This window comes from Pituophis catenifer, unplaced genomic scaffold, assembly GCF_029215685.1.
Source record: "Pituophis catenifer annectens isolate HBS135680 unplaced genomic scaffold, rPitCat1.0.hap2 SCAF_4, whole genome shotgun sequence".
In the NCBI taxonomy this organism is placed as follows: Eukaryota; Metazoa; Chordata; class Lepidosauria; order Squamata; family Colubridae; genus Pituophis; species Pituophis catenifer.
The window spans coordinates 72,083,814-72,111,343 of record NW_027256884.1 but is presented as its reverse complement, the minus strand read 5'-3'; the positions used below and the strand labels follow the sequence as shown (position 1 = coordinate 72,111,343).

The 27,530-nt window shown below is 39.4% G+C and overlaps 1 protein-coding gene across 6 annotated transcripts in view; it reads right to left on the bottom strand.

Annotated features, from left to right (window-relative positions):
- Nucleotides 1-251: 251 nt before the first annotated feature.
- The window catches only part of KDM6A (lysine demethylase 6A), a 288,042-nt gene continuing 260,763 nt past the window's right edge, over nucleotides 252-27,530 (bottom strand). For all 6 annotated transcript variants that reach the window (XM_070944238.1, XM_070944240.1, XM_070944242.1 and 3 more), the window contains 7 exons: nucleotides 26,983-27,131; nucleotides 23,153-23,267; nucleotides 22,346-22,533; nucleotides 16,141-16,282; nucleotides 5,811-5,937; nucleotides 4,177-4,347; nucleotides 252-1,168 (listed from right to left, as the gene is read on the bottom strand). In XM_070944238.1, coding sequence (XP_070800339.1) covers nucleotides 1,139-1,168; nucleotides 4,177-4,347; nucleotides 5,811-5,937; nucleotides 16,141-16,282; nucleotides 22,346-22,533; nucleotides 23,153-23,267; nucleotides 26,983-27,131 — 922 coding nt within the window. In that variant the 3' untranslated portion in view covers nucleotides 252-1,138. The remainder of the gene's footprint in view (nucleotides 1,169-4,176; nucleotides 4,348-5,810; nucleotides 5,938-16,140; nucleotides 16,283-22,345; nucleotides 22,534-23,152; nucleotides 23,268-26,982; nucleotides 27,132-27,530) is intronic.

Below are 27,530 nucleotides of genomic sequence, written 5' to 3'. Positions count from 1 at the left end.
ATATATATATATATATATATATATATATTCATAATTTTTAAAGCAATATTTACAGTAGACACCTCAATTCTACCATATATATGTAAAACTTAAAAACAAGAAAATGTTAGGCTCTAATCTTTATACATATATTTATATTCAGTTTTATATATATTTATATTTATATATATATATATATATTATATACACACACACAAAAGAGTATATATAAAATATATATAATCAGATTTTTTAAAAAATCAACAATGGGGCCATGTACATAATTTTTTAAAACTCAAACAATACAAAACTTTAAACATTAAACAATTTTAATAAAAGTTTCTGTACAATGCTAAGCAGTTTTATTTACATATAGAAAATGTAATAGGAGTAATGTTTAAAATTACAGAACTCCTTAAAATTTCAATGGCAGGTAATCTGGAAAAAATAACAGCATTCCATTCACAAATATTTTCAAGCAATAAATATGTATTTATAAATAGTGTAAATTTACATCAAGATTAGAAACAAAATCACAAATCTGAAGTTTATTCTTTAGTCTATGTGCAACCCATTTATCTTTGTGACTTGGCTGTTAATTTTTTAACATTTTATTTAGGAAAGAAAAAGTAACCATTGTGGTTTCAAAACAAGAGAATAACATAAAAGCAGTAGAAAAAAAAGTATCACCTAAGTTTCACATTAAAAAAAAGTAGCCCAAAGAAAGACATAAAATTCTAACTACCTTACATAGAAAGGACCAGCTAAGCTGATACTTTTCCAAGAAGGGGAAAAAAAACTTTGAAGGGGAGTAGGATACAGAATTTGATGAAACCAATTCATCAGCCCAGAAACAGAGAAATAGAAAAAAGGTGGTCTTCAAGTCAGTAGTCTGTATAATGTTGCCAGTTTTGTCAGATATATACAAACCATGGGATTTTTTTTCAATTCAGTTGAATGAGCTTTCTATTTTTTAAAATTCTGGAGTAGGAGCTGTGCTCTCTCCTGTCCAGTTGGTTGACACTCCACACTTCGAAGGTTGCATAGACACAGCTTTCAGCCAGCAGCCTTATGGGATCGCTACAAAAATCCGTGGTGCAGAACTGGGTCACTTCCTGAATATCAGAAAAGATTTTATATAAATGTCCTTGGAAATATGTCAAGATGAAGATGATGGCAATGGAGGTGCCTGAAAAGAGAAAGCACATCAGATTTACCTTTAAAAATGTTTTCCATGTACTACAGGACAAGTGTCCAGTACATACAGAATATTGACTTGACCTACAGTATAGTTTTTTTTTAAATCTATTCTAAATGCTATTCCATTGCAGCTTTTCAAAACACTTTGCAATTTCAATGGTGAGAAAGTAAATGAATATTTTAGAACCATCTGCAATCCTGCACTACTATAACCTATAATGCAATTAAAATTTCATTTAAAACCTATTAACAGAATCAAATTAAGCAAAAAACATACAAAACAAGGTACTGTACTGTGGTATGATTTTATTGAGTATGTTCATTAACTTTGTTGGAAAAAGGATAAAGGGTAAGTTGAGTCAGATATTTTAATTTAGGAGAATCCAAGTATGAGGGGCCATTTACGTAAGAAACACATTGTAGTGATTGATTATCACTATCAAAGTAGGCTCTTCTGGACAGTTTTATGGATAAGAAATCTATATACCTAAAAAACACTGGGTGTGCGTGGCCAACTTTTTAAAAAAACTTTTAAAAGCATTTTTCTACCACTTCTTCGGCTGAAGAGGTTGTAAAAAAAATGCTTTTAAAGGCTCTGACTGTTCCAGCTGAGTTGCCTGATCGTCATAGGCTTTTTTTTCTTTTAAAAGCATTTTTTCTACAACCTCTTCAGCCGAAGAGGTTGCAGAAAAAAATGCTTTTAAAAGCCTCTGATGATCAGGCAGCTCAGCTGGGATCGTCAGAGCCTTTTAAAAGCATTTTTTTCTATAGCCTCTTCGGCTGAAGAGGTTGTAGAAAAAATGCTTTTAAAAGCCTCTGACGATCCCAGCTAAGCTGCGCGATCATCTGAGGCTTTTTTTTTAACTTTTAAAAGCATTTTTTTGGCCAAAGAGGTTGTAGAAAAAATGCTTTTAAAAGTAAAAAAAAAAAAAAAAAAGCCTCTGATGATCGCGCAGCTCAGCTGGGCATGGGGGTGGGGGCGCAGGGATTTTTGCTACTGGTTCTCCGAACCACCCACCATCGCTACTGAATCGGGCGATCTGGTCCGAACCGGGAGTATTTCACCCCTGCTTCTATTCCAATAAAAGACCCCTCATCCTGTGAAGCATGATAGTGGACCTATTTTGTAGCCTCAGGACTTTTAACAAGTTAGCCTCATTGAGAAAACTGTACTAGAAATTTCCACAAGATAATGTCATGGTATCTGTGAGTCAAAGCTTAAACTAATATGGTTCATAAAGCATGACAAAAATCCTGGAGCATTTTAGGATGACCGAGTCTACATCTTGATTTTAATTCAAGATACCTTCCATCCTTCCGAGGTGGGTAAAATGAGGACCCAAATTGTTGGGACAATATGCTGACTCTGTAAATCGCTTAGAGAGGGCTGTAAAGCACTATAAAGCGGTATGTAAGTTTAAGTGCTATTGCTATTATTATACATTTTCTTCAGTTCATTTAGAGACACTTTCTCATTCTCTGTTTGAAACTTTATTCTTAAAAGTGCAGAAATTATCTGAATTACTGCAGGAAATTATTTTGAAAGATCCAGACAAGTAAAAAGGATGGTGGAAATAAGTGAAACTAACACCTAAGTACATTAGTTTCTTGTTAAATGTGGCTCTAAGACTGCTGAATGAAATTACAGGTAAGGCCTCACTTAACAACTCTAATTTGGACCTGCAATTATGATGGTAAGCAAAGCAGTTGCTAAGTGGGAAAATGACTGCAACTGTGCTTTCTGAGTGAAAAAGACAAGACTCCTGTATTCAGTTTCACATCTTCAGCTTTTGTTTGCCTCCTAACCACTTTCCCATCCTTTGGCATGCTTGAATGCCTGTTTACTATCTTGTACACATTGAAAAAAATGTGATTGTACAGGCAGTCTAGGACTGGTAGCCACAGGAGTACTGCACAAACAGGATACTCTCTTGTAATTTGATCCTTTCCAATCTCTTCATTCTGTGAGAAGGTGAGAAACAGTCAGGCAAAGGAGAGATTTTCTACAGACATTGCTTCTTCCCCACCTTGCAGAGTGAAGAGATTGGAAAGGAAGGAAGTATAACAGAATACCGTATTTTTCGGACTATAAGATGCACCTACCTTTTTTGGTGAGGAAAACAAGAAAAAGAAATCTGCCTCTGCCTCCCAGCAATTTTGCCTCTTTGCAGCAAACAGCCTGCTTTACTTTCATTTTTGTTTTCAGCATAGCTTGATTAGTACAAGGGAAAAAAAAAATCTGCTCCAGCAATTTACCTTTTGCAGCAAGCAGCAGAGGCCCTTGCAAAACAGCTGAGAGTCAGGAAGCTGTGCTGAAGCTGAAACTAGCTGTTCTTCTTGCTGCTGGGAGGCAGAGGCCAAAGGTTGGGGGCCAGTGGGTGGGCGGGGCTACATTTGATGTATAAGATGCACCTAAATTTTCACCCCCTTTTAGGGGGGAGAAAGGTGCATCTTATATTCTGAAAAATACAGTAATCTGTTTGCATAGCTGCCTGCTGCTCCCAGCTCCAGGCGGATGACACAACTACATTGGTTTTGATGAATAGAACAACTTACTCTGTTACAATCCCTTTGGAGGAAAAAAAAACACCAGGACAACATATACTGACTGAAATGGGTGATTTAATTCAATTCCCTTCAACCACATGGTAATATCTGGAGGTACAACTAATAACTTTGCAACTTATATTCTCTGAGCTCTATATACCCCTGCAATCTCTTCTTGACATGTCCAGTTGCCCTGCATCTCACAGTGCCATTTCCTGGATAATGCAAAGTCAGATGTCATGGAATGTAAAGCTATCAGGTGATCTTAAATTATTATCATTCAGCACTCAAGGAATGAATTTGCTTTACAGAAAGAATACAGATGGACAAAAGTTAATTTAGAGCGATTAGTAAGCTTTAGTTTTCTGAAGTTAATAATTTAATAGCATTATTCAAACATGGTTTATTTACAATAAAGCATTCAAAGTACTTTGTATCTTCATCACTTACTAATGTAAATTGGTCATAGATTTGCATTAGATCCTCCATTCTGTATTGTTCTAGCACCACAAAGTTTTCCAGGTTCCCATTTATCTTTCGTGCACAGTCTAGGCAATTTACAACATAGGTTTTTTGAGAATTACTCTCATTTGTAACATAAACCAAATTGAAGACTTCTACCTGTTGAATTACAAAAAGATGATAAAACTAATGTTAAAATAGTAGACAAAGTTAGAGGGGAAATCACAGCAGTTTAGGATGTACATGCAAAGTCTAATCCTAGACAAGGCATCACTTTCATAGAAAATAAACTCAGGTACTCATACTACCATCTAAATGAAAAAAACAGGAGCTGTAAAGGCGCTCTCTCTCTCTCTTTGTGTGTGTGTGTGTGTGTGTGTGTGTGTGTGTGTGTAGGAGTGTGCTGAAATAAGAATAGAAATCTATGCTCTGAATTAATAGTATTCTTCCTTTAGCCTCTGATGATCCAATTCCTCCAAAAATTCTAATCAGTGTCCATAGAGAACATTCCATTATTTTTCTGAAAATATATAGTTTTAGTTATAAGACTTTTTTCTGCCATCACCAGATACCTTGAAAAAAATAAACTTGAGAACTGAAATAAAGTAAAAATATTTAGAATATTAATATATGAAAAAACTTTTACTCCTCAAATGTTCTTCAAAATCTTAATAAAGGAAAAGATTTCTCCATGCTGTATACTTAAAATTTCTGTACTGAAGTTTAGAAATACCTGCAACACCAAGATACTTTGGGGACTCCAAGAGGGGCTGCTATTTTCACAAATAAGAGAAGTCTTCTTATTAATCTCATATTTTGTGGATATAGATTAGTAATGCACTTATCAGGTTATCATCACACTTATGTTTATGGATAAACTACAGTTACATTTAATATATGAAACATTATGATTTGTAGATATTAGAATCTGATACTTTATTAAAATTTCTTTCTTTGTTTTTAAAAGGAGAATATCTTGGAAATTTCATTTTTTTATCTTAGAATTCAGCAATACAGCACAAAATGCCACTAGGTAATGTCTACTGTTACTTCCTCGTCCATCCCCCAAATTAGATAAATACAATAAAAATGGTCTCCTGCATTTCTTCTTTTCAGCGACAAACTGAGGGATTTTATTTCCCACTTATTTAACTATTTCATGTTAGGCTCCTTTTCATACATTTTCTGTTAAATGTCTTAAAATTTATTGATGAAAGGCTACAATGAACTTTTTTTAAAAACAAAAATAAAGTATTTGTATGAACTGTAATTTATATGCTAAAAAATTGGTCTATGATATCATTTGTGACCTCATAAAAATGAAAAGCTGTATAAAGGAACTCATAAAAATGTGTTACTATTGACTTCAAAGTTTACATCTTTTTTATACCTTGCATTAAATAGAAACTTTTGATAGTTAACATCACACCTAGAAAAATAATTTGTTACAGCTAGGCCCAACAGAAGAATGTTATACTTGAGAACGGGTAGGTTAAAGAAGAGTTTAAAATTACCACCATCTACAGAGAATACAAGAGAAATTAGTAAAAAGCTTTTAAGAATATGTTTTCAAAAAAAAAATTCAAGGAATATTAAACCACAGCACACATATATTTACTAACCTCACATATGCTACAATAATGAGCTGGTTCTTCTTTTGTTCTCCCATGCCATACAATCTCCTTTCCTGCAGCAATTAGAGCTTCCCTCAAAGTCTGACATTGCTTGAGAGTTCTCAACAGGCAATACCTTAAATATTAATTAATTTAATTAATTTGTTTAAAAATATGGAATGTGATTATATGAATTTGATTTTGAGCATTCACAAATATTCCACAAGAATCTATTCAATTAGATGATCTCATTTTTCAAATCTATGCAATCCTCCCACCGCATGTACCCATCTTGACTTTTCTTCCTTATTTATCTAGTGATGGGATAGTGAAAACAATAATATTTCTTTTCTGTTCCAATTCCTCTATCAGGATGCATAGAAATACACTAAAGTAGCACCACTGCAGTTGTGTAACCATTCTTGGACAATATGGTCCTCTAGTACTCTCAAGATATTTATTAGAACTAAGAAGTTCCTGTCTTCTAAATTTGATGTCATCCTATTGGAGGAAAGAAGAAATCTTTCTGCTGCTTTAACCACATCTTCTCTGGCACAACTAGAAAAAAATAATAGGGTGGTGTGATCCCATTGCAGATTAGTAGTGAAATCTGATATAAAATTAAATTCTGTGGTAGATAATATGGAATACTAATTTGCTTTCTGTTAAATAGATATCCCCATTTTTCTTTGATATTAACAAATTACATAACAAAATTCAATATTGATATTGATAAGACATAAGATAAGATTGAATGAGTCTAAAGATGGGCAACAAAAATGATGCAAGGTCTGAGGGACGAAACGTATCAGGAGAGATTGGAGTCATGAATATATACAGACTAGAGGACAGAAAGGAAAAGGATAACGTGATTGAAATCTTTAAATATATTAAAGGTTTGTGCAAATAAGGTTCTAGTAGGTAGTATTTTTAATATTAAACAAAAATCAAGAACAAGAATCGGGGCATAATTCAAACTGACTGGAGTGAAGATCAAAAATAATGTTAGGAGGTATTATTTCACAGAAAGAGTAGTAGAAGCTTGGATCCAGCAGAGGTAGTGAGTCAATCATCAGTACCTGAGTTTAAACATGCTTGGGATACACAGGTCCATCATCCAACAAAAGTTAAGAAGTAAAATAAAAATAAATATAAATACAATATAAACACAAAATCAGTTCAAAGGGCGATGTTAGGCTCCAAATAATGCACCCATCATACAAACAAATCTCCACCCCATCGAATTCAGGCTTGACAGATTCAGTGGATCACTAGGACTTTTACTCTTTTCTATGTTTTTATATTTTAATATATCTTCACGTTTTTAATTAAAAGTCTTAATATTCATATATTTAAATTGATGTATATGTCTGGATATGATAAAATCACTGGCTGAAGGAGAGGGGGTCTCTAGGGAACTAAAGAGATATAACAGCTGGGAGTCATTTGGGGAAGAGATCAAACCCATAGGTCTGTATCTGCTGTTCCTCAAGGGAAGGCAGACAGTTGGTGATATTCTTGTAATATAGGTAATCAATAATAAAATATCTACTTGGGCCTATTCACGAGTGGTTCTGGTTGCTTGAGCCTGACATTGCTCATCTCACAAATATAACTCTGAGAATAGAATAGAATAGAATAGAATAGAATAGAATAGAATAGAATAGAATAGAATAGAATAGAATAACAGAGTTGGAAGGGACCTTGGAAGTCTTCTAGTCCAACTCCCTGCTTAGGCAGGAAACCCTATAGCATTTCAGACAAATGGTTATTCAATCTCTTCTTAAAAACTTCCAGTTTGGAGCATTTACAGTCAGGTCCAGAAATATTGGGACATCGACACAATTCTAACATCTTTGGCTCTATACACCACCACAATGAAGTTGGAATGAAACAAACACAATGTGCGTTAACTGCAGACTGTCAGCTTTAATTTGAGGGTATGTACATCCAACTCAGGTGAATGGTGTAGGACTTACAGCAGTTTGTATATGTGCCTCCCACTTGTTAAGGGACCAAAAGTAATGGGACAATTGGCTTCTCAGCTGTTCCATGGCCAGGTGTGTGATATTCCCTCATTACCCCAATTACAATGTGCAGATAAAAGGCCCAAAGTTCATTTCAAGTGTGCTATTTGCATTTGGAATCTGTTGCTGTCAACTCTCAAGATGAGATCCAAAGAGCTGTCACTATGAGTGAAGCAAGCCATCATTAGGCTGAAGAAACAAAACAAACCCATCAGAGAGATAGCAAGAACTTTAGGCGTGGCCAAAACAACTGTTTGAAACATTCTCAAAAAGAAGGAATGCACCGGTGAGCTCAGCAACACCAAAAGACCTGGGAGACCACAGAAAACAAGTGTGGTGGATGACCAAAGAATTTAATGAATTGAATTGAATTGAATTGAATTTATTTAATAATTGAATTGAATTGAATTGAATTGAATTGAATTATTTAATTTAATTTAATTTAATTTAATTTAATTTAATTTAATTTAATTTCCAATTTATATACCGCCCTTCTCCCTGAGGACTCAGGGCGGTGTACGGCCAAGATAAGAACATAGAATACAAATATTAAAAACAGTTAAAAATATATATAAATTTGGCCCGAAAGTTAAAAAGTCACAAACTGATTAAAAGAATTTAAAAATTTCTTCTTAAGCCAGCCCGGCTTGCTGGAAAAGATGGGTTTTAAGGGCACGACGGAAGGCATTGAGGTCATGGATTCTCCTTATCTCAGGGGGCAACTGATTCCAGAGGGTAGGAGCCCCCACAGAGAAGGCCCTCCCCCTGGGGGTCACCAGCCTACATTGTTTGGCTGATGGCACCCTGAGGAGGCCCTCTCTGTGGGAGCCCACGGGTCGATGGGAGGTCATCGGTAGCAGCAGGCGGTCTCGCAGATAGCTAGGCCCTATGCCATGGAGCGCTTTAAAGGTGATAACCAACACCTTGAAGCGCACCCGGAAGCCAACCGGGAGCCAGTGCAGCTTGCGCAGGAGCGGTGTTACATGGGAGCGCCATGTTGCTCCCATCACTACCCGCGCTGCTGCGTTCTGGACCAGTTGGAGCCTCCGGGTGCTCTTCAAGGGGAGCCCCATGTAGAGAGCATTGCAGTAGTCAAGGCGAGAGGTGACGAGGGCGTGAGTGACTGTGCACAAGGAATCTCGATCGAGAAAGGGCCGCAACTGGCGAATCAGGCGAACCTGACAGAAGGTCCCCCTGGTAACAGCCGTCAGATGTTCCTCCAAAGACACCTGCCTATCCAGGAGGACTCGCAGATTGCGAACCCTTTCAGTGGGGGGCCAAAGACTCGCCCCCAATAGTCAGTGATGGAGTCAACTGACTATATCGGGATGCCGGGAGCCACAGCCACTCAGTCTTGGAAGGGTTGAGCCTGAGCCTGTTCTTCCCCATCCAGATCCGCACAGCCTCCAGGCACTGGGACATCACTTCAAGGGCATCGTTGGGGTGGCCTGGGGTGGAGATGTACAGCTGGGTGTTATCAGCGTACTGGTGGTATCTCACCCCAAAGCCACGGATGATCTCACCCAGCGACTTCACATAAATGTTGAACAGAAGGGGCGAGAAGACCGATCCCTGTGGTACTCCACAGATGAGAGGCCTCGAGGTCGACCTCTGCCCCCCTGCCAACACAAACTGCGACCGGTCGAAGAGAAAGGAGGAGAATCAACGCAACACAGTGCCTCCCACCCCCAACTCTTCCAGCCGGTGCAGCATGATACCATGGTCGATGGTATCAAAAGCCGCTGAGAGATCTAACAGGACCAGAACAGAGGAACAACCCCTGTCCCGAGCCCTCCAGAGATCATCAACCAACGCGACCAATGCCGTTTCCGTGCTGTGCCCAGACCTGAAACCCGACTGGAACGGATCTAGATAAGATGTTTCCTCCAGGAATTGTGGAAACTGTCGCGCGACCACACTCTCAACAACCTTTGCAATAAAGCAAAGGTTGGAGACAGGACGATAGTTAGCCAATATTGCCGGATCCAGGGACGGCTTCTTGAGGAGAGGCCTCACCACCGCCTCTTTGAGGGCAGTGGGGAAGTGACCCTCACTCAACGAAGCATTAATAACGCCCTGGAGCCAGCCTCGTGTAACCTCCCGGGAAGCCAGTACCAACCAGAAGGGATACGGGTCCAGTAAACATGTGGCCGCACTAAGTCTCCCCAAAATCCTGTCCACATCATCGGGAGTCACAGCAACAAACTCCTCCCAGATAACATTCTCAAGACTGTTCCTCGTCACCCTGCCCTGATCTACCCAGTCAGAGTCCAAATCCCCCGGATCTGAGCGATTTTGTCATACAGGTATTGTCCGAAACCCTCCGCCCTGCCTTCTAAGGGATCCTCCCGCACTCCCGGATGGAGCAGGGAGCGGGTCACCCTAAACAGGGCGGCCGGATGATTCCCTGATGACGCAATAGAGGCGGAAAAGTAATTAAACTTTGCCGTCTTTATCGCCACTAGGTAGGCCTTAATATGCGACCTTACCAGTGTTCGATCAGATTCAGCGAGACTGGCCCTCCAACCACTCTCCAGGCGTCTTTTCCGGCGCTTCATTTCCCTCAGCTCCTCAGTAAACCAAGGAGCCGCACGGGATCGGCACCGGGTCAGAGGCCGCAAAGGCACGACTCGGTCCAAGGCCCCACCAGCCGCCCGATCCCAGGCGGCTACCAGGTCCTCGGCCGAGTCATGTGCTAGATCCTCAGGAAATGGCCCAAGCTCTGTCTGGAACCTATCAGGATCCATCAGGCGCCTGGGGCGGATCCATCTAATTGGGTCCGCCTCCCTGCGGTGAGGGGTCGCGGTTCGAAGATCTAGGCGAAGGAGTGAGTGGTCAGTCCATGACAAGGGTTCCATGTCTATGCCCCCTATAACAAGACCACTCAACCACTGGCCAGAGACAAAAATCAAGTCCAGAGTGTGACCTCCCCTGTGAGTAGGGCCATGAACTAACTGGGTCAGGTCCATGGCCGTCATGGAAGCCATGAACTCCCGAGCCACCTCAGACGTTTCACCAGCGGATGGCAAGTTGAAATCACCCATGACTAAAAGCCTGGGTGTTTCTACTGCCACCGTGGCTATCATGTTGAGTAGCTCAGGTAGGGCTGTTGCCACGCGGCAGGGAGCCAGGTACGTAAGTAGCAAGCCCATCTGAACCCCACGGCCCCACCTCACAAGGAGGGACTCACATCCGGCTATCTGAGGCACAGATCCTCGTTAATAATAACCGCCACCCCCCCCGCCCCTCCCCTGGGCCCTAGGCTGATGGAATGCTCTGAAGCCTGGTGGGCACATTTCAACCAGAGGGACGCCACCCTCCGGGCCCAACCAGGTCTCCGTAATACCCACCAGGTCCGCTCCTCCCTCTTGAATAAGATCGTGAATGAGGGGGGCCTTGTTGACCACGGACCTGGCATTGCACAGCATCAGCCGAAGGCCCAGATCCTGAGTATCTAAGCCACCTAGTATCCGAGCGGAGCCTTGGGGACCGGGGCAAGCAATTGCTCTCAGACAGCGAGTGCGAGCCCCCAACACCTGATATGGTCCCCTGCTCCCGCCATATCTGCCCCTCCCATCTACCGTGCCGATGGTACAACCCTCATAGATATCGTCCCCCATCCCTTTCCCAATCCCTCGTCCAGTGCCCCCCAAATCGTTACCCTGTGCCGGGCACGGCTCTGACCCTGGTGGATTTCCCCCCCCCATCCGCCATTCTTCCCTGGTGAAGAAAACACCCTTCACAACAGTTGGCTAGATCAAGAACACTCTCCAGGAGGTAGGTGTATGTGTGTCGAAGTCAACAACCAAGAAAAGACTTCACCAGAGTGAATACAGAGGGTTCACCAGAAGATGTAAACCATTGGTGAGCCTCAAAAACAGGAAGGCCAGATTAGAGTTTGCCAAACAACATCTAACAAAGCCTTCACAGTTCTGGAACAAGATCCTATGGACAGATGAGACCAAGATCAACTTGTACCAGAGTGATGGGAAGAGAAGAGTATGGAGAAGGAAAGGAATTGCTCATGATCCTAAGCATACCACCTCATCAGTGAAGCATGGTGGTGGTAGTGTCATGGCGTGGGCATGTATGGCTGCCAATGGAACTGGTTCTCTTGTATTTATTGATGATGTGACTGCTGACAAAAGCAGCAGGATGAATTCTGAAGTGTTTCGGGCAATATTATTTGCTCACATTCAGCCAAATGCTGCAGAACTCATTGGACGGCGCTTCATAGTGCAGATGGACAATGACCCAAAGCATACTGCAAAAGCAACCAAAGAGTTTTTGAAGGGACAGAAGTGGAATGTTATGCAATGGCCAAGTCAATCACCTGACCTGAATCCCATTGAGCATGCATTTCACTTGCTGAAGACAAAACTGAAGGGAAAATGCCCCAAGAACAAGCAGGAACTGAAGACAGTTGCAGTAGAGGCCTGGCAGAGCATCACCAGGGATGAAACCCAGCGTCTGGTGATGTCTATGCGTTCCAGACTTCAGGCTGTGATTGACTGCAAAGGATTTGCAACCAAGTATTAAGAAGGGAAAGTTTGATTTATGATTATTATTCTGTCCCATTACTTTTGGTCCCTTAACAAGTGGGAGGCACATATGCAAACTGCTTTAAGTCCTACACCGTTCACCTGAGTTGGATGTACATACCCTCAAATTAAAGCTGACAGTCTGCAGTTAACGCACATTGTGTTTGTTTCATTCCAACTCCATTGTGGTGGTGTATAGAGCCTAAGATGTTAGAATTGTGTCGATGTCCCAATATTTCTGGACCTGACTGTATGAGCCGAGGTGGCGCAGTGGTTAGAGTGCAGTACTGCAGCTACTTCAGCTGACTGCTAGTTCAGCAGATCAGCGGATCAAGTCTCACCGGTTCAAGGTTGACTCAGCCTTCCATCCTTCCGAGGTGGGTAAAATGAGGACCCAGATTGTTAGGGGGCAATATGCTATTTAGTATACTGTCTTTGGTGTAAACCGCCGAGAGTCCTCAGAGAGTGGGAGGCATAGAAGTATGACTAATAATAATAATAATAATAATAATAATAATAATAATAATAATAATAATAATAATAATAATAATAATTATTATTATTATTATTATTATTTACAAACTTCTGGAGGCAAGTTGTTCCACTGATTAATTGTTCTAACTGTCAGGAAATTTCTCTTTAGTTCTAGATTGCAGTGGCTGACATGGATTAAAAAATAATATATAAACAAATATACAAAAACTTAAAATACACTGCAGAAGCATTCCACCTATTTTTTTTTTGTAAGTATTCATGAGCCAGTTTTATTTTAGTTCATTATAAAACTGATAACATTCATTATCTTGATTATAAAATGTGAGGAACTAGACAATTTAACTTGGAAAATATAGCTATGAATGGTGAGTAACTATATTTTTGGAAAAGGAATGCTACTGCTCATATCTTCATGAAAATTCAATTTTCCCTCCCTCTCTCTTTCTTTCTTTCTTTCTTTCTTTCTTTCTTTCTTTCTTTCTTTCTTTCTTTCTTTCTTCTTTTTTTTTTCGGTGAAAACACAGAGATTTTATTTCAAAAATAAACAAGAAAGCAATTTTGCAAAATGTGATGGGGTATCCCAGCATAGACCTCAACAAGGAGTTTGGGCCAGGAAGCCACACCCTTAGATTTAAAAAACATTCATTTTATACAGTTCTATCCCGAAGGCCTATTTCCCTCCTCCTTTGGACTTATTGGACAGGCCCTCCGGGGTGTTACTAATCCAAGATGTCTCAAAGGAAAAATTATCTCTCTTTTTTTTTTCTCAGATTACTTTCTTTTCTCCCGTACCTATCTGTTAATACATTATTACGTAACATCTCTCAGCTCTCTAGCATTAAGGAATGTCTCAGTGCACCGTCAGCAGGGCCCCTCTCCTATGCCAAAGAACAAGATAATGCCCACATGTTCTTCTCCAAGCATATGCACCATAGGCATGGGGAAAAAAATCCACAAAGCATATAATCTAACTACATTGTAAAACTCAGTCATATACCCTAACTTAGATTTACATCTCCCTGCAACAGACAGATTCCTTCCTTTTGTCTTCCTAATTGGCCACTAATTGGCCCCCAATTAACCGCACATTTCTTATTTTACTTTTACATTTTTAAAAATTTATATGCCACCTTGTCAAAATAAAAGCTTTCTCAAAGCAGCAGCTTTGAATATTAGAAATTCATGTTAAATTAAAAAGAATTCTAATCAGACTAATTAAAAAGTATAATACATTAAGAGAACAATTTAGACCTTTGAGAGAAAATATTACACATACAAAGTCTTTCTAAAAGGCTGCTTTTCAGTCATGACCACCAAAATGATAGACCTGCACCAATCTCGTAACAAAAATGGGATCAGGACAAAAATAGGCTGCCTAGCACAATTATTTAGAATATTTTCTTTTAGACTCTAAATAGTTGCATTCACTTCATATTCTTTTCACTCTTCAATCCTCCTTTTTCTGTGAGAACTGGAGATTAACGTAAGTCTTCACTTTATCCTCATAACTTTAATTTATGATGTATGACCTGAAATATTGGAATTAACTATGGGAAATAATTAACTGAGTGAGTCTTGGTCTCAAATTTCATCCATCAGTTTTGTTAGAAAAGTATAAAGGTAACATGGGAGCTCTGGTGCTTCAGACTGAACATTTCTTACTAAATACCTGACATAATTTCATCTGTTTTTTGCTTTGATTACTAAATTTAGAAATACCTATTTGATACATTATGCTTCAACTGATCATAGGTATCATTCTTGCAGCATCTACATCACAGAGTTGCAACAAAGGATCTTTTGTTGCATTACACTTCTAATGCAATGGCTGTAAGGACCTCTTCGTAGAATCTCTTTTTATAAGCATAAAAACTACAAGTTCTTAAACATAACTGTTTCTTTTTTTCTTGATATTGATATTAAAATTGGATTTCGAATGGTTTTTGAATTTCACTTGGTTATTGAACTTTAAATAGTAAAGTACTATTATTTTATCTGTTCTTTATATATTTTATTTCTTTAAAATATTGTTGGACTGCATTTAAATTTTTGTTTTAATGTATTAATGTCACTTTAATTGGGCTAAATGATAAACAATTTGGTCAATGAATTCATACCTTTCTTATTCTTTCATTTGTATCAACAATCAGCTTTATAAAAGATTTGTATTTTGCTACATTTACATAGTCATTTGGAAAAGAATGTAATCATTTACTATACAGCAATGGTGATAAGACAGATTTACTTCTACTAACTCCTTTAAACACCTGGTAACTAAATGGAATTAGGCAATAATAAAGAGGAAGAGGAAAATGAGAAAAGTGTGCACTATATTAGCATACTCAATGGCTTCTTGAAAAGATTTACAAAACCTTTTAATCTTTCTTCACAATGCATACATTTGAAGGAGTGAAAAAGAATATAATCTATTGGAAATATAGCTTTAAAGTAGTATCACATTCACTTCCTCATCAGTAAAACATTATATATAGCTATCATGCCCCCCCTCCCCCCTATGATCCACAGTACAATATTAGAAGTGAGCAGTATTCAAATTTGAAGCAAGAAAGATCTTTTAGATTTGGTATGAAAAAATAGGAGGAGGAAGGAGTGTTGGATATATTCACTGACTTGAGTTATTTGTAAATAATTAAGGTGGGATACAATAAACAAACAAACAAACAAACAAATAAATAATCAATCAATCAATCAATCCATTGATAGCTCTTTAAGTCACATCTTTTCCTGGATTTACCCATAGCTGAGTGGTCCTAGAAAAATGCATGTGTTAAGAAATTCCCAATAGGTTTAGCAAGCTGGATTCAAAGCACCTTTCCAATTTTAGATCCATATATTGCATTTTACTATATTACATATGACTATATAGCAAGTAAGTTACAGTTACTCATATACAATACTTAATCCAAATGAGCAAAACTATTATATATTGTCAAGTTTTTCATCTTTCAACATAAAGTAAAGCATTCAACAATTGATATTGCAAAGCCAATAATCAAGAGTAGATGATTTGTTGCTCTGTCAGAATACTAGATATACAATACTGTAGTAGCCTTGTTTTAATTAATTATAACGTAGTAAATAACTTATATTTCCAAAGTTGTCCTTTACAAATCAGTTACATTTAACAGTAGTGATGAGCTTTCTTTAATATTTATATTTCTGCACTAGGAACCCCTAATTTGTTTCACTTATTGTTCTTTCTATAAATAATAATTCACTAAGTAAATATATATATATTGTGTTAAAATGACTTACTTGATCATTTCAAAAAGCTTTGGATCTGGTACTTTAATATTTCGTGCTATGTTCCAAGAAAGATGAACCATAGGTACTATTGACTTCACACTTTGCAATTTATTCCACTCGTACCGTTCCACAGCTAATTTATATTGACAAGCTATAATGAAAATGAAAAATATGTGGACCACTTTGTTATAATGATCGTTCCTTCCATCAATGAAAAAATCTAGTCATTAGAGATTTTAAACATTCTATGAAATCACTTGGCCAAAATTCTTGATTGTATATGCCAAAGTAAAATGTCAATGACACAAGGAAACATTTTCAGTGAGGCATTTTATACTAAGCACATTTTTTTATTAGAGGCAAATAAAAATGAATGGAATTTCAAAAAAGAGTTGTCAAAAAAAAATCTCAACAGGGCCTTTTGTGACGAAACCATATTGACAAAACAATATGTTGAGTTTAAGTACCAATAACACAGAATACAGAATATGGTTGGAAGGGATCTTGGAGGTCTTCTAGATGCAAGAGATCCTATCCATTCTGGACAAATGACCGTCCACTCTCTTCTTGAAAACCTCCACTGATGGTGCACCCACAACTCCTGGAGGCAAGCTGTTCCACTGATTAATTGTTCTGTCAGGAAATTTCTCCTTAGTTCTAGGTTGGACCTCTCTTTAATGATCTTCCACCTTATTATTAGTTCAATCAGTTCGACTCAGGGCGGCTTACAATGCATTTAGAAAACCATTATTATTTATTATTATTATTTCAATTTGTATACCGCCCTACTCCCGAAGGACTCAGGGCGGTGAACAGCCATGGAATAAAACATAGGAATAAAAAATTTAAAATAAAGAAAAGCGAATTAAATAATTTGGCTGAAAATTTAAAACCCCAATAATTTAAGACCAAATTTAAAATTTCCATTTAAAAAGGGGAAAAACTTAGGTCAGGCCAGCTTGATGAAATAAGAACGTTTTGAGCGCGCGACAGAAGGTACGCAGATCCGGGATCCTCCGTATCTCCGGGGGAAGCTCGTTCCAGACAGTACGTGCCCCCACAGAGAAGGCTCTCCCCCTGGGGGCCGCCAGTCAACATTGTTTGGCCGACGGCACCCGGAGGAGCCCCTCTCTATGGGAGCGTACTGGTCGGTGGGAGGCTATTGGTGGTAGCAGGCGGTCCTGCAAATAACCAGGTCCTGAGCCATGGAGCGCTCTAAAGGTGATAACCAAGACCTTGAAGCGCACTCTAAGACCACCAGGAGCCAGTACAGCTCGCGCAGGAGAGGTGTTACATGGGAGCGCCACGTCGCTCCCATTACCACCCGCGTGGCTGCACTCTGCGCCAGTTGGAGCCTCCGAGTGTTCCTCAAGGGGAGCCCCATATAGAGAGCGTTACAATAGTCCAGACGGGCGGTGACGAGGGCATGAGTGACTGTGCGTAGGGAGTCCCGATCTAGAAAGGGACGCAACTGGCGGATCAGGCGAACCTGATGAAAAATCCTCCCAGTCATGGCCGTCAAGTGCTCTTCTAAAGACAGCCGTGAATCCAGGAGGATACCCAAGTTGCGAGCCCTTTCTGTGGGGGCCAATGATTTGCCCCCAATAGTCAGCGATGGCACCAGCTGACTATATCGGGACGTTGGAAACCACAGCCACTCGGTCTTGGATGGGTTGAGTCTGAGCCTGTTTTTCCCCATCCAGATCTGTACAGCCTCCAGGCACCGGGACATCACTTCAAGGGCATCGTTGGGGTGGACTGGGGTGGAGATGTACAGCTGGGTGTCGTCAGCATACTGGTGGTACTCCACCCCGAAACCACGGATGATCTCGCCCAGCGGCTTTACATAAATGTTGAACAAAAGGGGCGAGAGGACCGATCCTTGTGGCACCCCACATATAAGGGGCCTCGGGGTCGACCTCTGCCCCCGTCAACACAGACTGCGACCGGTCGGAGAGAAAGGAGGAGAACCACCATTATAAAAACATTTAAAAATTAAAACATTAAACCCATTCACACCATTCATGGCTGGATCTCACAAGATCGCAACAGCAAGATCAACGGCCCCAGGCCTGCCGAAAAGCCAGGTCTTCACCGCTTTTCGGAAGGCCAATAGAGTGGGGGTGGTCCGGATCTCAGGAGGTAACTGGTTCCAGAGAGCTGGGGCAGCCACAGAGAAGGCCCTCCCCCGTGGGCCTGCCAGCCGGCATTGTTTAGCTGACGGGACCCGGAGGAGACCAACTCTGTGGGATCTTACCGGTCGCTGGGAGCTATGTGGTAGAAGGCGGTCTTGAAGATAAACTGGCCCTGAGCCATGTAGGGCTTTAAAGGTAATAACCAACACAATGAATTGTGCCTGGAAACCAATAGGGAGCCAGTGCAGCTCGCGGAGAATTGGTGTAATGTGGGTGTATCTAGGTGCACCCACGATAGCTCGCGTGGCTACATTCTGGACCAACTGTAGTCTCCGAACACTTTTCAAGGGTAGCCCCATGTAGAGTGTGTTGCAATAATCTAACCGTGAGGTGACAAGGGCATGAGTGACTGTGAGGAGAGCCTCCCGATCCAAGTAGGGTCGCAATTGGTGCACCAGGCGAACCTGTGCAAAAGTCCCCCTAGCCACAGCTGTCAGATGTTACCTGCTACTTCTTGTCCTGCCCTCAGGTGCTTTGGAGAATAGGTCAACTTCTTCTTTTCTGACAGTGCCTCACTACCTTCAAGTGCTGGAAGATTGCTATCATATCATCTCTACTCTTTTTCTTTGTTACACGAGACATACCTAGTTTCCTCAATCATTAATTCATAAATTCCAGACCTCTTATCATCTTTGTTGCTGTTCTCTGCACTTTTTCTAGGATCTGATTTTTTATTTATTTATTTATTTTCTTGTTTCTTACATATTGAAAGAAAATTATTTTAGGTATTCGTTGCAAGTCTTAGTACATTCTCAGCCTCAGCTTTCCTGATTCATCCTTGCAGATTTGGGCTATTTAGTGGTATTCTATTTTAGTTTTATGTCCCTCTTTCCATTTTTAATACTTCTCCTTTTTTTCTTTCCCTTTGTCAAAGAGCTCTTTATGGAACCATGCATCTGGGGTCTCTTGTTTTTTCCCCTCTGTGGTATTATTTTATATTGGGCTTTTATAATTTCATTTTCCAGAATTTCCCAAGCACCTCATTTTCCCCTTCCCTTTAGGATTTCTTTCATGGAATTCTTCCTAAAGTCTTAGTTTGTTGAAGTCAGCTCTCCTAAAGTCTAAGACAGTAGTTTGACTTAGTTCAATTACAGTTGCAAGAAAAAGTATGTGAACCCCTTGGGATTACGTGGAGTTTTGCGTGAATTGGTCATAAAATGTGCTCTAAACTTCATCTAAGTCACAACAATAGAAAAACACAGTCTGCTTAAAATAATACTACACAAACATTAGATGTTGCCATGGTTTAATGGAACATAACATGTAAACATTCACAGTGCAGGGAGCAAAAAGTATGTGAACCTTTGGATTTAATAACTGGTTGACCCTCCTTTGGCAGCAATAACCTCAACCAAACGTTTCCTGTAGTTGCAGATCAGACCTGCACAACGATCTGGAGTAATTTTGGACCACTCCTCTTCACAAAACTGTTTCAGTGTAGCAATATTCTTGGATGTCTGGTGTGAATCGCTCTCTTAAGGTCATGCCACAGCATTTCAATCGGGTTGAGGTCAGGACTCTGACTGGGCCACTCCAGAAGGCGTATTCTGTGCTGTTGAAGCCATTTTTTTGTTGAATTACTTGTATGCTTTGGGTCATTGTCCTGTTGCATCACCCATCCTCTGCGGAGCTTCAGTTGGCGGACAGATGGTCATACGTTTTCCCGCAAAATGTCTTGATAAACTCTGGAATTCATTTTCACATCAATGACAACAATCCGTCCAGGCCCTGAGGCAGCAAAGCAGCCCCAAACCATGATGCTCCCTCCGCCATGATTTACAGTGGGGATGAGGTTTTGATGTTGGTATGCTGTGCCTTTTTTTCTCCACACATAGTGTTGTGTGTTCTTCCCAAACAACTCAATTTTGGTTTCATCTGTCCACAGTATTTTTCGCCAGTAGTGCTGTGGAACATCCAAGTGCTCTTTTGCAAACTTCAAACGTGCTGCAATATTTTTTTTGGACAGCAATGGCTTCCTCCGTGGTGTCCTCCCATGTACTCCATTCTTGTTTAATGTTTTCCTTATTGTAGATGTGTCAACAAAAATGTTAGCATGTGCCAGAGATTTCTGTAGGTCTTTAGCTAACACTCTAGGATTCTTCTTTACCTCATGAAGCATTCTGCGCTGTGCTCTTGCAGTAATTTTTACAGGACGACCACGCCTAGGGAGAGTAGCAACAGTGCTAAACTTTCTCCATTTGTAGACAGTCTGTCTTACCGTGGACACATGAACATCAAGGCTTTTGGAGATACTTTTGCAACCCTTTCCAGCTTCATGAAAGTCAACAATTCTTGATCGTAGGTCTTCTGACAGCTCTTTTCTGCGAGGCATGGTTCACATCACACAGTGCTTCTTGAAACCAGTAAACCCAAAATAGGTGTGTGTTTTTAAAGGGCAGGACAGCTGTCAGCAACACATCCAATATCATCACACTGATTGGAGTCAAGGTTGGCTCACTCCTGGCTCCAATTAGCTCTTGGAGAAGTCATTAGGCTAGGGGCTCACATACTTTTTCCTCCCTGTGAATGTTTACATGTTATGTTCCATTAAACCATGGCAACATCTAATGTTTGTGTAGAATTATTTTAAACAGACTGTGTTTTTCTATTGTTGTGACTTAGATGAAGTTCAGAGCACATTTTATGACCAATTCATGCAAAACTCCACGTAATCCCAAGGGATTCACATACTTTTTCTTGCAACTGTAGTTGTGCCACAACATCAATTCACTCCATCATTTCATCTCTGTTAGTAAGTATTAAATCCAATACAGCTGACCCTCTAGCTCTCTCCTCTACCTTTTGGATTATAAAATTGTCAGCTAGACCGTCAAGGTTTGATCTCACACATGCTGCAGAGCTTGTCTCACAGTTGATGTCAGGGTACTTAAAGTCCCCCATTACTACTGTGGTGATTCCTGCACACCTTACCGAATTGATTAGCAAAAAGTTCATCTATTTCCACTGGTTGATTAGGTAACCTGTAGTATACACTTATAGCAATGCGATTTTTTTTTTTTTTTGCTTTTACATTAACTCATAAGCATTCAAGAAGACTTTCATCCTTGGTTTTATACATTTCTATAGAGGTGTAGTGATTTCTTACATATAATGCAACTCCACTTCCTCTTTTTTAGGCCTGTTTCCTTTGAACAGAAAGTGCTTAATTTTAACATAGAATTTTAAACCAAGCCATATGAATGCTTTCAGGTGACAGACAATAAAACCCATGACTTGGGATCAGAAAAGATATCTGGTAAATTCACATATGCTATGGGTAAGACATTTGATTGGTTTTAGTTTAGCATGTTTGTGAATTTAATTACTATTTTATGCAAATTATGGCACATGTGTTTTATGCTTTGTGTATGTCAAGCATTATTCATTCAAGAAATCACAATTAACCAGCCATACCTTAGTAAAATACGTGAACCCAGTCACAATGTGCCTCCACTAGTTCTCCTGCACCTGCTTAATAAGACTTGAAAAGCTGCCATGGGAACTAATGGCTAAAAGTTTCCTTTGAATTAGGATTGACAATTATCATTCAATTGAAGTTTATAAAAGTTGCTCAAAGTTGATGTCAAGGACAAATCGTGGTCTGATAAACCAGAAATATTCATCTGGGTCAAGTGGAAAAAGATGTACAAATGAAGGAGGAAACAGTTTATTTCTGATCATTAAAATCATGATTTAGAAGGATACAATGCTGAATATAGTTTATGATACTGTGTTCACTACTTTCTCAACCTTGTATAAGGTTGTATTAAAATGTATTACTTTGCCCACATATTTTAATATCATTTTGATGATTAATTCTCTTACAATGAGTTTGGGTTCTTCTGGGTGTTTTTTAAAATGGCTGTTAAGATATCAAATTATCTTATCTATTACTATAATTTCTAGTGCTACAGCTCAATCTAATGTGTCTTGTAAACATATTACATATCTGTTAGAAGTTGAAAATTCAGAAATATTTTGAAATAATTTTCCAATTGTAAGATATATCAATATCCTACCTGTAAGAGGGCCAACATTCCAGGCAATATTATTACACCAGCCAATAGCCTGAACCCAATGAACAGTTCCAGCATTTATCCACACTAGATCTCCAGGTCGTTGAATAAACCTATAAACTGGAACACTGGCTTCATACAAATCTTCCAAATTAGGCCACCAAGAACCCATTAGAAAATTCATATTGTTTCTGTAAAAGAAGAATTAATATTTGGAAAAGTTTACTTATACACAAATGCTTGCTTATCCTCAAAAGACTATTAGACTAGGAACCTTTTCATCACATGTGATCCATCTAATCTAAATACTTGCAGCAAAGTATAAGAAGCTGCTTTCTAAGAAATTACAAGGATTATGGCATAAGAGTATTTTATCCTGGTTAAATAGATTCTAGCTATGATGATAACTTTTATCTATACTTGTATACCAATATTGTCATTACCTTAGAAGTTGCATAAAGATTACAGAAGAAAAAATATAGGAGACAATGACAAACATAATAAATATAATTAAAAACAGAACTGTTTTAGAGAAGATTAATCAATTGAAAGGGCCCACTCACTAGGACTTTTTCTCCTGTTTTCTATGTTTTTATATTCCTTCACGTTTTTAATTAAAGGTCTTAATATTTATGTATTTAAATTGGTTTATATAACTGGAGGTGATAAAATCACTGGCTGAAGGAGAGGAGGCTCTCTAGGGGGTTTATTTGGAGTTTCTGAGAATTATAGTCTGGCTGTACCTAGAGTATTATCACTTTATCATCTCTGTTTAGAGATAAAGATACACAGACAGAATTCAACACTTACTTTTCACAGAAGTCATTCATGACACCCCAGTAATTTTCTGGAACAACAAACCATTCACAATCACCTGGGCCGATATTTATATTGACTGAGCAAAAGTTGTTATTTTCCTGATGACCTACAAAATAAGTGATGATATATTTACAATATAAATAATGAGCAATATACACATAGAAGAACAACAGAATCTTAAAGATATCAGTGTAAATTTTCATAGCAAGACTATTCTTGTTTGAGATGATATATTTATTCAAAGCAGTATAAAGAATGAAGGAGAAACAAAGTCCTCCACAAATGAAACAAAAAGAAAATTAAAGAAAGGATACAAGTGTATGTTTATACTATTATTATCTTGATGATACTTACTGTGTTTTCTTGAAAATAAGACCTAGCCTGATTTTTTAAGCGTGCCCCCCAAAAATAAGCCTTAGTTAAGAGTCTGTCCACTCCATCCCATCATCTGTTTTTGTTTGCTCATGGCCATAGCCATGATGGGGCAGGTGGCCGCATGGCAAGTCCGGCAGTCTGGATTGTGCACTGCACATCTGGCAGTCCGGATCGCCTACCTGCTGGATTGCTTCATCTTTAGAAGGGGAAAGCCGGCATGGCCATGACTGGAGAACCAGAGAAAGGCGCAGGCGGTGAGGTGGGAGTGAGGTGGGGATCGGGGGTCAGCCCCCCACCAGGCTGCAGCAAGAGATAGAGAGAGGGAGGCGCCCAAAGGGCATTGGCCTGCATGCCTCGGATCAGCTGCAGTGTGCCTTGGAGAGCATGGTGGGGTGAGCGGGTGGTAGGAGTATGCATGGACTCCGTTGCAGCAGCGGTTTGGTGCCTGGCTGGCTGGGGTGGCCCCACTACTCCTGCAGTGGGACAGAGGAAAGAAACCCACTCAAGACTGTTGCTGCACCAAAACACCAACTCAACGAGAGGAGATTAATTTTTCTACAGATGGTTCCAGAAGGGTGAGGTGAATCCACCCAGGGCAGCGAATTGCTGCAGCACTGCCACCAAACAATCAAGTGAGGCATGGGGCACGAACAGTGCCACGGCCCCTGCACGCACCTGCCCCATGCCTCGCCTGTTTGTTCAGTGACAGCACTCTGCAGCAATTTGTTGCTCTGAGTTGATTCAGCGCACCCTACTGAAACCATCTGCAGAAAAATTAATCCCTCTCATCGAGTTGGCATTCTGGTGCATCAATAGATGGAGCCTTGAAGCCTCAAATTTCTTGAAGTTTGTTGCCACTTTCCTGCTGTAGGAGTAAAGCGAACAAACATGGATGGGCAAAGTTAGAGGAGCACTGTAGGACAGTGGGGGTGGAGCACACAAGGGCCATGGCATGGCATGGCGCCACCCCTGCCCCACCTCATGTTGGTGGCGTCGGCCTGCTGGATGTGCTGCACAGCTGCCTGTGTGAAAAAACAAGACATCCTCTGAAAATAAGCACTAGTGCTTATTTTGGGGCCCAAAAGAAAATAAGACCGGGTCTTATTTTCGGGGAAACTTGGTAGATATTGTAGTAGATATGGAGAGGTAGGGATTGAATCACAATTTTTCTACAAAAAAAATAGGCTTTGAAGTAGGATTAAAAAAGGGAGAGAGAGGTGGCACCAAATAGTATGTTTGAAGGTAGTTTCATGAATTAAAAATAGGCAAGGAAAAAAGTTGACTTCAGTATGCATTTCAGCATCTTTTCTAATTGCTCACAATCCATTTGGCTGTACGAACTGTAGTCATTTCAATCTTCCCTTCCTGACGTTCCATGTAGCAGGCGAAGTATGCGCATTCCATCATTCAAGGAATTTGCTATTTTTCACTCCACTAACTCTAGCAGGCTCCTGGTTTCTGCCACTTAAGGGCATCTTCCCTCCTTTAGCCAACTATCAGCTTAAAACTTTATGTTCTCAGGTTCAGATTTTGTATCTGGTTTCCCTTCTGTGCACCCCAACAGGAAGACGGTTGTTTGTCTGTGGGATGGGTGATTCATATCTGTGTAATTCAATTGACCTATATGGATTCTGGCTCTTCATCTCTGACCATGGTTCTTTTAACAACCATGCTACCTCCTTCTACACTGATCTTTTCCTTTTTTACCTAGCTGTGGGTGCACACATAGCTTACATTCTTCCTTTCTCTGGGTATGACAAATGGGAAGAGCCTAAAGGCAATAAAGTCTCACCCATTCTCTCCTCCAAGTTCAAGGGATCTGGAGGAAATCTCCAGAAAGCAAGCACGAGATGGAAAAGCTCCAATACATAAAATATAAATACTTAACAAAGTCTAGGCAGTGTATAATAAAACATAACATAATAAATTTATAAAGAATTACCCCGTTTCTAAACATAAACTAATGATAACAACAGCTGTATCCCTGGTTATCCAATAATAGAGCATCAAAAAGCTGTTTAAAAAGTAACATTTTAATGCCTTCTTGAATCCCAAAAATGAAGGGGAAAGGGGGAAGAATGTATTATATAGTGTAGAAACACAGAGAAGATCTCCCATTTGATCCATGCCGCATCCCCTCTTATGGTAGCAGAATCTTAAATTGGCCCTCTGCATTCATTCTCAGAAAACAGCATGATGTTGGAAAAGATAGCCTCTGTATGTCTCCTCTCAAGAACATTGAGCCAGAAGGGAGAAGATTTCTATCCCACATCTTATCATGCATAATCACTTTCAAGTCTTAAACTCTCCCCAAGTTTTTTTGAATGGGGGTGGCTAGGAACAATATCTCTAAGTTTGGTGCCAAAACTTACTCATACAAACTAATGGGATCAGAGCTAGCAGTGACTGATGAGGAAAGAAACCTTGGGAAATTGTAAACTATTCAAGGAAGATGCCAAAATGGTGTGCATCTGCTGTAGAAAAGGCCAAAAGCATATTAGAGTTAATAAGAAACGGTACTGAAAAATTAATAGTCTTATGGGATCTGGAATGCTGCATAGTTTTGGTTGCCATACCTCCGAAAGGTAGAGGGGAGATAATGAAGGTTCAGAGTGGAGCTAAGAAGATCAAGGCATTGAAAAAACTTTGCTATTAGGCAGGTGGCAACATTTTGGCCTTTTTAGACTAAAACTGAGGCAAATGAAAGGGGACCTAATTGAAATATAAAATTATGCATAGTGTAATTTAGCAATCTTCAAATTTGAGATACCCGAGGAACCATTTCAAATCATATAGAAGCCATTAATTTCATGAAATACCTTTATTTGGATAAAATGTTACAATGAATGTTGCAGCAATACATTTATAAATACATTTATATGATATAAACAGAATCTATCATGTGGGGACACAGTTTGACTATTATGGATGTAGTTAAAGAAAACAAAGAGAAGCTATTTTCCTCTTCCCAAAATATTAGAAAAAGAGGCTACCCAATGAAAAAGAAACTTGGAAGACTTAAGAGAGAAAAAATGATTTTTTTTTTCTTTTACACAACACAAAATTCAACTTTCGAAGTCAGATCCACAAGATGCTATCAAGTTGACTGACTTCAAAAAAATGCTGGTCCAATTCATGGAAGTTATGGGGAATCAATGGTTAGTATCCTTAATGGCAGTGTGACTGCCTCTGATGGACATATATTAGGAGACTAATGGTTAGCTTCTGTGAGAACAGCCTATTGGTATACATGGGCTAAGACTCAAATCCAGCAGGGCATTGCTTATGTTATGAAGTTTGGTCATGAAGACATTGTCTATAGCTACCCAGAATCCCCTTCTAATGTCAATGCAACCCAATATTTTTCTGAAGTGAAGCCAAAATTCATTCTACTAATATTTTCTCCTCCAACCCCTGAAATGGAGCATGTACTTTGTATAACCTACCTGATGTTCTGCTGCCTGGGACTTTCATATACAACTGAACTGTATTCATTCCCAAGACTGTATGACCAATATGACTAAGAAGGTTTCCTGCTGATACTACTCGCACAAAAGCAGGAAGCTTTGTAAGTTCATGTAGCTGTAGTTTCCACCTGTTACAAAACAGCAAATGAATTGGTTATATAATATTTTGGGGAACACAAAGCATTTTTATTTCCTGAAAAGTTTTTAATAACTGTATATAATTACAGTAAAAATCTAAAGGAACCTTAAGCATACCAATTGAACCCCATGAGAAAACTAACAGCAACCAAGTATAATAATGACAATTGAAAAGGAGAATGACATAGGTGAGTGAAAAAGAAAATTATTAAGTTGTTACAATGTATTAAAGCAACTTGCCCAAAACAGGTGTTCAAAATGAGCATAAAATTCAGACACATATACATCCAATTTAATTAATAATTCTTAAGCCATCATCTGCATATATCAACCCTAAAAAGATGAGCATCAATGTCCCTTCAATCTCTCAGTTGAGATATAATATTTAG